At 41.1% G+C, this 14,836-nt stretch overlaps 2 protein-coding genes across 9 annotated transcripts in view; one reads left to right on the top strand and one right to left on the bottom strand.

The window, feature by feature from the left end:
* The window catches only part of LOC310746343 (uncharacterized protein), a gene marked incomplete at its 5' end in the record, with an annotated part of 432,823 nt that overhangs the window by 69,167 nt on the left and 348,820 nt on the right, over positions 1–14,836 (bottom strand). The window lies entirely within an intron of this gene.
* The window catches only part of PAPOLA (poly(A) polymerase alpha), a 43,171-nt gene that overhangs the window by 26,062 nt on the left and 2,273 nt on the right, over positions 1–14,836 (top strand). For 4 of the 8 annotated variants that reach the window (XR_014548065.1, XR_014548067.1, XM_083613705.1 and 1 more), the window contains exons 13-21: positions 1,981–2,034; positions 3,253–3,372; positions 4,334–4,443; positions 6,191–6,312; positions 7,833–7,975; positions 8,620–8,720; positions 10,158–10,378; positions 11,822–11,884; positions 14,123–14,200. Coding sequence is in view for 4 of the 8 variants with exons in the window: in XM_083613705.1 (XP_083469831.1) it covers positions 1,981–2,034; positions 3,253–3,372; positions 4,334–4,443; positions 6,191–6,312; positions 7,833–7,975; positions 8,620–8,720; positions 10,158–10,378; positions 11,822–11,884; positions 14,123–14,200 (1,012 nt within the window). In the remaining 4 variants the exon portion in view is untranslated. The remainder of the gene's footprint in view (positions 1–1,980; positions 2,035–3,252; positions 3,373–4,333; positions 4,444–6,190; positions 6,313–7,832; positions 7,976–8,619; positions 8,721–10,157; positions 10,379–11,821; positions 11,885–14,122; positions 14,201–14,836) is intronic. The other 4 variants (XR_014548066.1, XR_014548068.1, XM_083613706.1 and 1 more) reach the window with 1 other exon arrangement.

Here is a 14,836-nt window from a genome sequence, read left to right on the forward strand (position 1 = left end):
ACAACAGAAACAGTTGATTGGCATATTTAGGAGACTGGTGTTTAAAGTTGCAGTCATATGGCATCTCAAACAAAAAACACACTCTTAAGAATCACCATTATATTAATTCCACCAGTATTCATATTGTAAAATGGTTTTCAGAAAGTGTCCTTTGCCCTTCAGATAGCATTGGAAATTATTTCATACTGTGACATGCCTTAAAAAAAAAACCTGCTTCTAGCATTTTAAAAATTATATTTATATTATATTCTGTTGGTATATTATGAGTTGTTATATATTCTTCCTGTAAAAACAAACAAACTAGACTGCTCCTGTGGGAGGAAGAGCCACTTAATAATGACATCCACTCACTCAGAAAATAACCTGTACATATTGGCACCAAGATGCTCAAGCCTCTTCATTATATTTAATTTGTGTGAATGAAAAGATTCCAGACCTTTGGCAATTCCCCCCTATTTTTATTTTAATACTTTAAGAGCTGTAAAATGGGACTTGCTTAAATTGCTACTTATAACAATCAGTTGTTAACGTGCATGTTTTTGCACCAGTTTCTAAGAATGGAGTTATAGGTTCTGATAAGATTCTGCTATCTTACAAAGAACCTTTCTGAAAAACACAAGTCTTATTCTTTTTAACATGTCCAGCAGGCCCACAATTGCAAATCAATATTCCCAGTCCTGGGTTGTGTTCAGGATTGGCATGGAGCAGAACTCTACAAAAATGGGTGCTCCTGCAGGAGGAAGAGAGACAGTATTCTCAGGGATCAAGTAAATCATACTTGCTCAATAGAGGCCCGTTCCCCCTTCATTCCTATAGCCCTCTCTGTCCACAAAAATCTGCTCCCAGGTGTTGCAGCACCCTCTGTAACAGCTGAGGGCCTCATGGGAAAAGGAAAAAACTGCCACCCTCTGCCCATGGGAGTGTCCAGTTTGTGGAGCAGGAGCCTCTGCTGGATCCAACTCACAAAAGTGGATGCAACAGCAGATCTAGATCCAACTGCCTGTTTGCTTTGTAATGCTGATGTGGGGGCAGTATATGCTGGGGCAGTTGGTGATGTTGAATTCTTCCACCTGATTCTCCCCTGAAAATCTCCCTTGATTTGGCAGTTTTGCAAGGGAGGAAGGGTGGTATATAAATTGGATAGAAAAATAAATACTGAGCTGCGGCTCTTCTTCTATATTAAAGTCTAATTGGCACATGCGGAGAGTTTGCTAAATTCTGCTTTCTGCATTGCACTACTGCATCCTGCCACAGGTGTTCTCATAGACCACGTAGAAATCATGTGCCCACAAATGCAGTACTTTATTTCAATAGTAAAGGGATAGCGTTGTTGGCACACAACTGAACGATACTGCCGCTGCATACACAGCAAAGCACATTTGGTATTTCGGATTGGAATCTGTATTTAGGATTGAGGTGTCACTTGAGCCTTGCAAAGGCTCTGCTCATTCATGTTGTATTCCAGGACTATTTTGATTCTTTACCAGTCTTATCACAGTTTTTGGTATGGATCATGGGGATGTCTAATATTTAGAAGAGCATTTCTTAACAGTGCACTGTAAAAATAACACCTGCCTGCTTCCTTTGATTAAAAATACATTTATGTTACCCTTCCCAATAAAGTCCCACCCCCCCCCCCCATTACGATTTATCCCTGTTTGCTCTCAGTTACAGTTACGTGGCTGGTGAGTGTATTTCTGCTGATTCTACTAATGTTATTAGTTAATACATTTTTGACAAATACAACTCTCTCAGATAAATGCTAACAACTTAATAACTTCTAAAGGTCACCTGAATTTTAATTGTAGCTTAGACATAATGAATATTCACTTCCCATTGACTGAAGCTATGAAGGGATTGTTAATCTTACAATAAGATTTCGTTTATTGGAAATTCATGAGGTGTTGAAAATATACCAGTTATAATCTGAACTTTCAAAATCAAGATCGTATAGTATGTTTGTTTGTTTTATCTTCAAAGGCATTATATTGTACTTCTAGCAAGTGCACCAACAGAAAAACAGCGACTAGAGTGGTGAGTACGTGGCCACTCGCTATGCCTCCTTCCTCTTTTAAAGTTAACATTTCATTTGGATCATTGTTCTTGTTTTTATTTTGATTATATGTATTGTGATTTTATCCTATGAACTGCCCTGAGGCCTGTGGTTCTTAGGGTGGTATATAAATTTAAATAATAAATTTGGGTGCAGGACCACCTGTCTTAACACAGATGCTAATTAGAGCTATCAGGAACTCCTGCCTTAAAATATAATGGAACGGGAAGGGCATGCTAGGCTGAGCTTGATGAAGCGCTTTTTCTGAGTTACTCATAGTTCAGGCTAGCAATTAAGTGTTTTCTCAGTCTAATCTGTGACTTGAAAGCCTTGCAAACCAGGGAATGAGGGAAAGTGCCATGAAGGCCATGATATTTTCACTCTCTTTTTCTTGAATGCTATTTTACTCCAAAAAAGTAGTATAAAACTTTTAAGTAGAGCAAATATTTTAGAATGATAATGCACCTTAGGGTTTGATTTGTAGCTCGCTAGAAATAGAAAAGCTGTGTTATCGTTTACAGCCTTTGCTAAGCCATTGTTGAACCTGCTGCTACTGCACAGGCTTCCTTAAAATTAAGGGACACAGAGAGCTCAATCCCTATAACCTTAAGTTAACTCCTAGATACCTGTGTATAGTATTGTAGTATTAGGATTATGGGGAAGAGTCTATGTTGCAGCATTTCCCCTCTTCTCTTTCTAGTATAAGCAGTTCATTCAGTTTTTAAGAGCTCTTTTGGGGCTATTCTGAGAGTTTTCAGTTCTGCATGCCAAAATGTTTAATATTAATGGGATGGCTGGCAGTGGGGCGGGGGTCAAAATCCAGAAACAAATTGTAGGTGTAAAGTTTTATTTAGGAGTATAAAAGCAAAAAGGACAAAAGTTTACAGAAGGTCTTTTGATCCTTTTAACAGAATGAGAAAGAAGCAATTTTTGCCCATTCCCCCTACATCCTTTTTGCCACCTCCCACACTGTTTGAAGGGTTTCCCCAACCTCCTTGAGTTGTGAACGGAACTCTGTTCATGGCATCTCTGGATACTAACCCATAGTACACATAGTAAAAATTATTTCATTACATGTGTACTTACCTCCCAGTTTTTCGTGTGTTTCCAGTACTAATTGAATTGGAGCTTCCTTTTCTCAACTAGAAAGAGTATCTTTACTTGCAATACTCAGTATTAACAAGTTTATTTTTATTCAGGGTTGGCTTGGTAGAGTCAAAAATCCGTATTTTGGTTGGAAGCTTGGAGAAGAATGAATTCATCACACTGGCTCATGTAAATCCTCAGTCATTCCCGGCACCCAAGGAAAATCCTGACAAGTAAGGCTCTTAATAAGACTGTTGGCAGAAACTTCTTACTGAAAGAGAAGGGGTGGGAATCAGGCTTACTGTTAGTATTGTCAAATGCTTTACCAAGATTTACACTTCTTTTAATATAAAAACATCATTCAGAAGAGGAACTCTCTTGTTCTTTGTCAATACATACAGGAAATGAAAACCATTAGAAAGATTGATGCTGTGCATGTTAAACAATATATAGTTTAAACTACCTCTACTGTGTTACAAGTGCTGGTTTAGATCCAGAAATGTACTAGCAGAAAAAATATATAATATGTGTGCTGAACTGTTGCACAAGAGCTAGCTTGAAGACACTAGCCACATTTGCACATAATGGGAAACTAAACTTTCTAGGCCTTGTTTGCAAAAGGGCACCTCTGGTTCTACCTTCCTGTTATAGATCAGGCACCAGACAGTCCCAGCTGAAAACATTTATTGTCGTCAAAACAGTCAAATGCTGTTGTGTATCTATTTTTGGAGAGGCATTGCTTGTTGCAAATTACTTAAGACCAAAATCAGTGGTGCCGTTTATGCATCTGAAAGGTAAAAATAATAAATGGGGGGGGGGGAGAGGGTTTGCATCACATTGAAGAAAATAACACTAATGAGCTGGAATTCTAATGTGGATCTAAAACTCAGATTGGCAAACTTGGCCTTTTGTTGAACGTTACATTTAGCATATTCTCTTTTGTAAATCAGAAGTAGATCTATTATGACTTAAAGTGAAATATTCCTAAGACCATGACGTTTCTCAAGTTATTCAGGTTTTTTGTGACTGTATTATGGCATCCAATATGATTTTTTCTGTGGCTGGCCACTGAAGAGTAGCAGTAATTAATTAATACTAGTTGGAAATGGTTGGTTACTGAAAGGTGTATTTTTAGAATTTTCTGCTGTTTTCATTTGTGATGGTAGTTTTTACTTTATTTTTATTTTTTTCCAGGGAAGAGTTTCGTACAATGTGGGTGATTGGGTTAGTGTTTAAGAAAACTGAGAACTCTGAAAATCTGAGTGTTGATCTTACATATGACATTCAGTCTTTTACTGACACTGGTAAGCTTGACTCATGGAAATCGTTCTATCTCTAAAAATATGACAGCTAAGTTAATTGTGATTTGCCTTGGATCACAGATGTCCTTGCAGTTACTGACAACCAGTAGCAAAACATTTTCCTTCATAACAATAATTTCAACATTTGTTGGTATAAATAGTCTGATCCTGTGACCAGGGCCAGTAGTAACCATTGTAGCAAAGTTGGTCTCGCCCTGTGCTGCAGCTTCCACAGTGGACCAATTGTCTGTATCCCATCTGAATCATAGCATGCAAAATAGTCACATAGCAATATTAAAACTTGTTGGTTCTGTGTGATCATCATAGTGGCAGTTAGTGAGGGCTGAAAAGGCAGAATGCTGTCCACTTTTCGACATTGCAAAAAAGGGTTAACTTGTGAAGAAGCTTTTCTTTAAAAGATAGAAATGGAGAATTGTGAAGCAAAAAGAGACAATTAAGAGCAGCCTGGATAGAAAGAGCTCTAAAGTTCAGGCTTCTCTTGAGAGAGATTCCACTTCTGAAGCATTGTTTATCATAGCAAGGCAGTACAGGAATTTCCATTCTTACATGAACATCCCTGTGTTAAGGTTCACTGACACTGAACTTACTTCTTTCCAACTTTCATATTGCATTGGAGTTATAGGAAGGTGTCATGTTTTCATAGTGGAACACTAGTCTCTCATCTTGCTGTTAATACCAACTCCCACTTCCAGTGCCAGTTCACACTGCAAACATATGACTTCCCAAAGAGGAGTTTGCAGCTCCCCCACAGTCCTTATAGCTGCCAAACTAAGCCATGGTTTGTTCTTGGCTACAGCTTGTGGTTAGTGAGGAGAGATCGTAACCACAAGACCAAATTCAGACAACATGCCAAGCCAAACCTTGGCTTAGCGTGACAGTAAAAAGGTCTGGCAGGGAGTAGCAAAGTGGCTAAGAGCAGCTCTTTGGGAGTGTTCTTCTTTGCACTGCCTTGCTAAGCCATAAGTTGTTGGATCAGGCCCATAATTTTGCAGAAAAAATGTGTTTATGTAAAGAAGTCCATATGATGATTTTGTATTGCATAAAGCCCTTGTGAAATGCTGCTGCAGAGAATTTCAGGTGATATTCGGGGCCAGGTTTTCGGGGGACCAGAGAGGGGGCTTAGAAAGAGCAGGGGGAGCTGCAGTGTGTCCTGTGACTTGGTGGTGCTAAGAGAGGAAAACAGATTTGCAGGAGCAACCACATTGCTAGTAGCAGTGTTGAAGTTTAAAGAAGGCAAGAAGGAAGAGAGGCTTCATGCAACTTTTCTGCAGAATTACTTACACCACCTTGGTTATTATCTCTGTTCCTCCAGTTGTGATTGGGTAGGTGCAGCTTTTTGAACCTGAACTATGAGCTACAGCAAAATCCTGTTAACTTGCTAGCCATGTGAGGTCAGTCTGGGAAGGTGGATAACCCCGTCCCTTAGCGTCTGAGCACTGTGACCCTGCCTACAGCCAAGAGGAGGTGCTATACAAGATGTAACTTGCCTCCTTGGGAGAAACTTTGAGGCAAAAATAGTAAAAATCACATAATGCCTTTTGAAAAGTTAGGAGAAAGGCATTTGGCATGATGATGCGGCACTGTGCATATTCCTTTTTCTCAGGATTGAAGAAAGTACCGTTTTTCATTCCAAAAGCAGAATTCTCAGGAATGCAAATTTCTTTCAGGGCAGGCAAGTAATAGGCTTTCTCCAACTGTAAAACATCTTAACGGTCTTCTCGTTATATAGTTTATAGGCAAGCAATAAACAGCAAGATGTTTGAGATGGAAATGAAAATTGCTGCAATGCATGTTAAAAGGAAGCAACTTCATCAATTGCTACCTAGTCATGTGCTTCAGAAAAAGAAAAAGGTAAAGCTTCAAATGAACTGGCAAATATATGTGTGTATACTCTTAATACAAGCATATTCTAGTATCCCAGATTTCTGATGATACTAACTTGTCATAAAATATTTGTAGTCATAATTATAGGATGCCCAAATTCTCTGTAGGCAACCCACTCTTCTTGTCTTCTCTGACATGAATCTGGGATTATCTTTGACTTGTCGTTTGGGTGGTAACTGCTCAGAATTCCTGAAGCATTTCAAGTTAGTGAAACTGGCTCATTTTTTAACAGTGGACAAGGATTAAAAGGAACAATGTTAAAAAAAAATCCTCAGAGGCATTCGCAGATATACTGCTTTGACATCTGTCAACAGTGATTTCAGCCTTATGCAGCAATTCTCAGACTTGCTGTAGCAGGTCTGTTGAACTTATGAGAAAATGAAGTTACCCCAAGTACCGTATTTTTCACTCTATAAGACGCACTTTTCCCTCTCCAAAAGTGAAGGGGAAATGTGTGTGCGTCCTATGGAGCGAATGCAGGCTTTCGCTGAAGCCTGGAGAGCGAGAGGGGTCGGTGCGCACCGACCCCTCTCGCGCTTCAGGCAGCAATCCGCGAGCCTTCTGAGCGCGGCGGGAGTTCCTGCTGCGCTCGGAAGGCTTGCGGATAGCTGCCTGTTCTAGAGGCTGGGGTTGGGGGAAGCTCAGGCTTCCCAGCCCCCAGTCCCGCAAGCTCCAGGAGTGGCGGCGAGGTTGCGCGCAATCTTGCCGCCGCTCCTGGACCTGGGGGGGGGGATAAATCCCCCCCCTAAAAACTAGGTGCGCCCTATGGTCCGGTGCGCCCTATGGAGTGAAAAATACGGTATTTTTTTTTTTTTTTTAAGTACCAGCTCATCTGGAATACCCTTTCACATAAAGTCCAGAGATGGGCATTGCATAAGAAAAGGCAAAGAGGAGGGATCACTGACCTCCTGCAAAGTTGGGTGTACGGAAGCATCTATGTCCCTATTCAAATGTTGCTTATGAAGCAATCTCAACTTTGTAATAAGACACTTGGTCTTTTCTACTCCCCCTCATAGTGATAAGAAAGCAGCATCTGATCCAGTTTGTGCAATGTTGCTTGCTTGCTTTTTGCCCCCCCCAAAAGGTCATTTTTTAGGAAATAATGGAGAATTTTCTGATGTGGTGTCAGTTAGACATGCCTGACTCAAGCCCACATCAGACATTACTCTTGTCAGTGAGGGGAGGGATTTGCACATGTACAAAGCTTTCGTGTTGATATATAGGAGAGAGTGAATTAAAGCTAACAGGCATGGTATGAGCAGACTTCACTTTCTCTGTAACCCATCCCCTTCCCAAATCTGCCCTGGAGGATCTCCCACTTCCAGGGCAGATTTTGGCAGTGCGGGGAGAATTCCTGTTGCACCATTGTAAGTCTGTCCTGCTGACAGGTGGCCATGTAGGATGTCACTATTTTTCTGCCAAATTACAGTAGACTTTCTTACTGCTCCTGAATAGCATTTTGTGATTTATGGTCTCACCGATTTCAGCATTCGACAGAAGGGGTCAAGTTGACAGCGCTGAACGACAGCAGCCTAGACTTATCTATGGATAGTGATAACAGCACATCTGTGCCTTCTCCTACTAGTGCTATGAAGACAAGTCCATTGAACAGTTCTGGAAGCTCTCAGGGGTAAGAATTCGGCTATCTGATGACAACATTCTCTAAACCACATTTATCTCAAAGTAAAAGGAAACAAATGCTTGCTGGGTTTGTTTTTCTTGTCTCTGCACATTTCCACATAGGGGTTCTGCATCTATGCAGAACATCCATCCCTACTTTCAAGGTGTACTAACTAAGCATCATTGCTCCTTCTTCCCATGCTACTGTTTCAGCCATCACAACTATAGTGCTTTTACAAGAACTTCCTGGTGCTAGAGTAGTATTTTATTCAGACAAAAGTAAGCATTATTTCTCTTTGTTTTGCTTTGTCTCCTATCATTGATGGCCTGTCTCTTCTAACACTCTGCAGAATTGCCAATGAGGGTGTTTCACCAAGTTGATGCTTTCTGGTGGATTGAAACTTATATGCTGATAATTGTGATTCAAGCACGTACAGATTGTGGCCCACCAAGCTGAATGCAGCCCCTCAGCCATGTATTCTGGCTTGCCAGGTTCAGCTACCCTGTTTGTACACCCCTAGGGAGTTAGTAAATCCAGGAGGCTTATCAAGCCTCTCTAGATGCTGGTGAACTATTTGACTTGGTGAGTTGCAAGTTGTGTGGGCTTGCTTTAATTCATGAATGTGTTGTGTTTTTTCAAAAAAATTATTTTAGCAGAAGCAGTCCTCCTCCAGCTGTGACGGCAGCATCTGTGACCAACATACAGGCTTCTGAAGTCACTGTGCCACAAACAAATTCCAGTGAAAGCTCAGGGGGTAGGAACATAATAATATTATGCAAATACTACCTTTCTAAGTTGGTTGTCCATTAAGTCATTTTTTTCTCTCTTTAAAATTGTTGGTGATTTGCCACTTGGCAGAAACATATTTGCAGTACAAATATTGTCATATACTTTGCAACTTTTATTGTGAAATTACATGCTGATAAAGCAGCCAAAATGCAAACAGCAGAATTACTTTAGGAAATTCAGAATCTTTTAAAATGGTCTTTGTGCTCTTCACAATATGGTTACACAATGATTGCACTGCAGCTAAGCGGCATCATTCCACTGACAAAATCGAAGTTATTTCCTGGCTTTATTGTCCTTGTCACCCACCCCTAAAATATTTTGGCAATATGGAAACAGAAAATCTTAACCTGCCCTAGAGTGTGTATGTAATAAAACATGTGAATAATAATCCATTATTTAACCAGCTGTCCAGTGCTGGTCAGTATCTTAATGCTAGGGAATGTGATACGATGGTTGTCTTTCCTCTAGACAGTAACATAAAACATAAACAGTAACATAAACATAAAAGTTACTCTTTTGATAATGCCAGGTCGTCAATATTAGGAATTCTCTGTCATGGCATTGAGAGCTCTGCCAAGGAGCCCCAGATTTGAAACTCAGCATAAATACTGTGAATTATAAATTCGATGTATTGCATGCCTTCAGATGGCAGTATTTCCTGCTGTGGAGCTCTGAGCACTGAAAGACAGAACTCATGGCCGTTGAGCCTTCAGTCATTGCTTAAAGCTCAGTAACAAGGAGGCTTAGAACCTTTTTTTTAATGCAATAGCAGATTTCCCAAGGGCAAGATTAAGTACTGAAACCCATGTTTTGTAGTATGATGTATTACATAAACGCTTGATTCCTCCACCCCACCAAGTAGCCATTTAATGTTCGTTTTGAATGCAGTTTGACCTTGAAAACTGAAATGTCTTTGAGCAGAGCTGTACATATGTTGTGATTCTGTGGGAGTGCAAAAGAAGTATAAAATGTTGATTCCTGAGAAACTGGGCTCTTTTTTGTTTTTAAAGAGAACTGGTAGCCTTTTGAGACATAAATACATGTTTTAAATTGTACGAGCAATGCTTGTTGAAATCTCAGGTGCCAGAGAGGTGTGTTGAATAAGTTTATCAGTGATTGAGGATGGCCCATAGTGTCCCTCAGCCACATGATTTGGAAAGCTGGAATAAATTGTATAAAATAGCAAATTTGGGTAACAAATAACATACAATATGAAAACACTGGAGATTTGCACAATTTGAGAAAATTATCCAGGCCACAAAATTCCCCAGTGTAGGACTTGCATTGCTTAGGCACAGAACTCTTGATTTATTTATTTTTAGTTCTAAATGTACAGCCTTGCTCGTGGGATTACATGCTGAATATTTGATTTCATGGTAATCGTTACAATATATTTCCCAAGGTTCTTCAAGTGAAAGCATTCCTCAAACTGCCACACAGCCAGCCATCTCTCCACCACCAAAGCCTACCATCTCTAGAGTAGTTTCTTCAACCCGTCTTGTCAACCAACCACAGAGACCTTCAGGAAACACCACAGCGAAAGTAACTAGCCCTGTAGCAGGTGTGAAGAGGACATCATCCCCTCATAAAGAAGAGTCTCCCAAAAAAATAAAGACTGAAGAGGTAATTTCATTTACTGTTGATTTGAGTTTTTTTGTGTATGCTGCCAGGAAGTGGTACCAGAACTATAGGATTAATTCCTCAGTCCTGGGAACAGAGTTTTAAAATAGGTGGTGAATTCATTGGTTGCCTATGACAGCCAATGAGATTTCGTTGAACAATTCAATACAAGTGAAAATAACATAAGAATTAGCATGCAATGCAAGCAAAAGGTTTTACACAGTTCAGCCTTCTCACTACAAGTTGCTTTTTCCAGTTATTTTAGACATCCTGTGGAAGATTCCTAGGTGATTCCAGAGTTAGCAGGGTTAGTGAGAGGGATGTATGTGTTGTCTGCACACAACATGTTTTGGGAGATACCCATGTAGCAAAAGTTGCTCCCAGCTCCAGTCAACACACAGCTTAAGGTCTGAATAGTTTACTGTTGCAGAAGACAAGGTTTCAGTTAAACAGTTCTGGATGTTGAGAAATATATATATAGAGAGACAGACAGACAGACACACACACACACACACACAGAGAGAGAGAGAGAGAGAGAGAGAGAGAGAGAGAGAGAGAGAGAGAGTGTTTGTAGGCTATGCAGATAATGATACAGGTATGTACAAGTGCAAAAAATATATCTGCAGCTCCAGCAATTCAAGCTGTAACAGAATCTGTCTCACTGTCAAACACTTCTGGTCAGACTCACTCATTTTATCAAACCTGCATTTGCTTGCGGGGTGGGGTGGGGCTCTTGCTGAGATGAAAGAACTTGCTTGGCTTTAGTCTGGATTTAGGGCAGGGGTGGGGAACCTTTTGAGTGGCAGATCCTAATCAGGACCAGCCTTGCAGGCCAAATCCTACAGGTGTGTGGGATCATGTACCTGTCACTCAAATGCCATCATTAAGATGCTGAACGATTGACAGCGGCGGGGCTGCCCATCTGTCAAAATCCTTCTTTGCAAGCCTTCCCTTTGTGAAACCAGCTATTTTCCTTCAGCATATTGTTCTTGGACTCCAACGAAATATTTGAATTTACTTGTGTCCAATTCATTTTCAATATGTAAAGCTATATTTTGACGAAGTTCCAGTCAGCAGTGGAATAAGGTTGGCAGAGGGATACTTTACTGCCACCACCTGTTCTCAAGAAGCCTCTCCCAAGAGTCAGAGGGTGCACACTGGCACAGGGAGCAGTGAGAGATCAGAGAAAAATCAGACGAAGGCACTTCCCACAGCTTAGTTTATGGAAAGCGCTTCTCCCAGATTTTTATCAATTAACACCAGAAATACTTTCCATCCGATTCAGGGAATCCACATCCTTGTGCCTTGGGAGAGGCTTGACAGGAAAGTTGCCTCCCATTCATCCTCTTCAGTTGACATTCCTCTAATTCCAACCGTGTAAGTTAGTCTTCCATCATGGCCCGCTGTCCTTTTTAAGATGTTAATTTTTGTTCTGTTTTGTGACAGGAGGAAGTGAATGAAGATGCTAGCTGTCTTGATACGAGTGATCACGATAAAACAGAAACTAAGGTAAACATCTCATACAACTGTAGTACAGTGGTACCTTGGTTTACGAACCTAATCCGTTCCGGAAGTCTGTTCTTAAACCAAAGTGTTCTTCAACCAAGGCGTGCTTTCCCATAGCAGCGGGGGACTCAAATTACATTCAACAGGAAGCGGAACATGTTCTGCTCCTAAGGCAAGGTTCACAAAGCATGACATCTACTTCTGGGTTTGCAGCGTTCTGAATCCAAGTTGTTCATAAACTAAGCTGTTCTTAAACCAAGGTACCACTGTACTCTGATTCACACAGCTTCTGAAACAAGATGCTTGTACGCTCAAGTTTTTGGGTTACTTTGTTTTCTTGTTCCTCATGGAGATACTTCGCATAATGCAGAGAGGCATAAGTGAGGAAAAAAGATTGGTTTGGGAGCAAAAAAAACAGGCTTGAAATTGCATTGATAAATCCATGTTTACTTTGAAAACAGCAGCTAAAAATTAGCATTTTCCATTTCTGACAGCTTCAGCATATTAAGAACAAAAGATACCTGCTAGATGAGGTCAAAGATCCATCCAGTCCACTATAGCCAATCAAATGCAACAACAGAATTAAAATTCTTCAATCACTTAAGTGGTATCACTTCTAGGTTAAATTGAGACAAAAGATTTTTATCACATTACATGTGTTAATTAGCTTACCAATGCCATGGTTCCTGTGCTATCTCTGACTGTTTCTTACAAATGGTTCCCTGCCCCCTCCACGTATTAATACAGTCATCTCAGCAATTATCACCAATCTTGTGCTGTTAAAGGTGTGCCTGTTTAATATAAATTTAAGCTGTAATCATTTTTGTCATCCAACTCCCACCGTACAATTTTCTTCTTTATATACCTGCCAACTAAGATTTCACTTCATGCATCTGTCAACGTGAAATCTTGTGCCATGATAAATTTGTTGGTCATTAAGATGCAACGAGACTCTTTTAATTGTTTGGAGCACCCGTGTTGTGTAGATACTGTCATTTTAATGCTGAATATTTGCCTGTTGTTTGCACTTGGCCAGCAATAGGTTGTTGAACCTAATCCTGGAAGACCTGGAAGCGGCAGGAGTTTACAGTACTTACCCCAGAATGCTTAAAATAGGTGGTATGGAAAAATCTCAGGAATAGTGTGTAACTATTTCTATCCCCCTTGACATCAATAGCTCATTCAGTGGTACCTCGGGTTAAGAACTTAATTCGTTTCGGAGCTCCGTTCTTAACCCGAAACTGTTCTTAACCTAAGGTACCACTTTAGCTAATGGGGCCTGCCGCCGCGCCGCCAGCATGCAATTTCTGTTCTCATCCTGGGGCAAAGTTCTTAGCTCAAGGTACTACTTCTGGGTTAGCGGAGTCTGTAACCCGAAGTGTTGTAACCCAAGGTACCACTGCATTGCCCTTTTCAAAGGCACCATCCTCTCCACACACAGTGCCAGGTAATATGAGAGAATCACTGTTTTCCCCTTCACCCTGCAGATTAAACAGGGTGAAATAGCAGTGTATAAACAGGACACTGTGTAAAATACATTACCACAGCACTAAGTGTAGGGGGGAAATACTATTACTTCCAAACTTAGGTTTCCGCATGCTCTGCATGTTAAGTGAATAATAGAATCGTAGAGTTGGAAGGTACCCATAGGGTCATGTAGTCCAACCACTTGCAACGCAGGAATCTGAAATAAAAAATCTGTGATAGACGGCCCTCCAACTTCTGCTTAAAAGCCTCTAATGAAGGAGGGTGCTTGTGGAAGATGCTGCAGCACCACTGTTATAAAGGTAAAGGGACCCCTGACCATTAGGTCGAGTCACGGACAACTTTGAGGTTGCGGTGCTCATCTCGCTTTAGTGGCCGAGGGAGCCGGCTTACAGCGTCTGCGTCATGTGGCCAGCATGACTAAGCCGCTTCTGGCGAACCAGAGCAGCGCACAGAAACGCCATTTACCATCCTGCCGGAGCGGTACCTATTTATCTACTTGCACTTTGACGTGCTTTCGAACTGCTAGGTTGGCAGGAGCAGGGACCAAGCAACGGGAGCTCACCCCATCGCGGGGATTCGAACTGCCAACCTGATCGGCAAGTCCTAGGCTCTATGGTTTAACCCACAGCGCCACCCACTGTGTGATAATTAAGCTTGTGTGCTACCAGCTGTGCTATAGCATCACCTCTTAAACGCCTGGTGCTAAAGTTATGTTGGATCTTGCTCATACCATTTTTGTTTCTGCCTTTTCAGGAAGCACTTGATACAGATTCAGAGATGGCCTCTCAACCAGAAACCCTTCCGACAACAGTATCACTGCAAGCTCCTCAGGTACTCGAGTTTCGTTTCATAGTAATAAATCGCACAAGGCACCAATAACTCCATGATAGGTAGAGTTTTGGGGATGCTACAAGTGGTCCAGAGACCTGTTCCACACAGCCATGGATGAGAAGCTGTTGTTTGCTATCCTCCTGGATAGCTCAGTTGGTAGAGCACGAGACTCTTAATCTCAGGGTCATGAGTTCAAGCAGAAAATTCCTGCATTTCAGGGGGTTCAACTAGATGACCCTCATTGTCCCTTCCAACCCTTCAGTTCTATGACTCCACCTGCAAGCATTCATGCATTCACCATAGCATGTCACTTGATTTCTCAACCTTTGTAGACATCCTAGCAGAAGGGTAGATTGACTGCATTTCTCATTGTGCCAGGATCCCCTGCCCACCCAAATGACAAAGAGAGGAAGGGTGAAGGACCACGAGTTTAAGACCCAGACATTGACTTATGTAAATTTTATGTATTCCTCCTTATTTTCATTACCTACAAGGCCAAAATAAAGAGGTTGGGTGTATTGCGTGACTGAAACCATTATGGCAGTGGGAGAATTTAATAATGCAACACACTTGGCATTGTTGGACGTGTTCCTAATTCCATTTGTGCTTGAAATTATGTGTCCTAACACTTTTTTC

Source organism: Podarcis filfolensis (genome assembly GCF_964270895.1).
Source record: "Podarcis filfolensis genome assembly, chromosome: 1".
NCBI lineage: Eukaryota > Metazoa > Chordata > Lepidosauria > Squamata > Lacertidae > Podarcis > Podarcis filfolensis.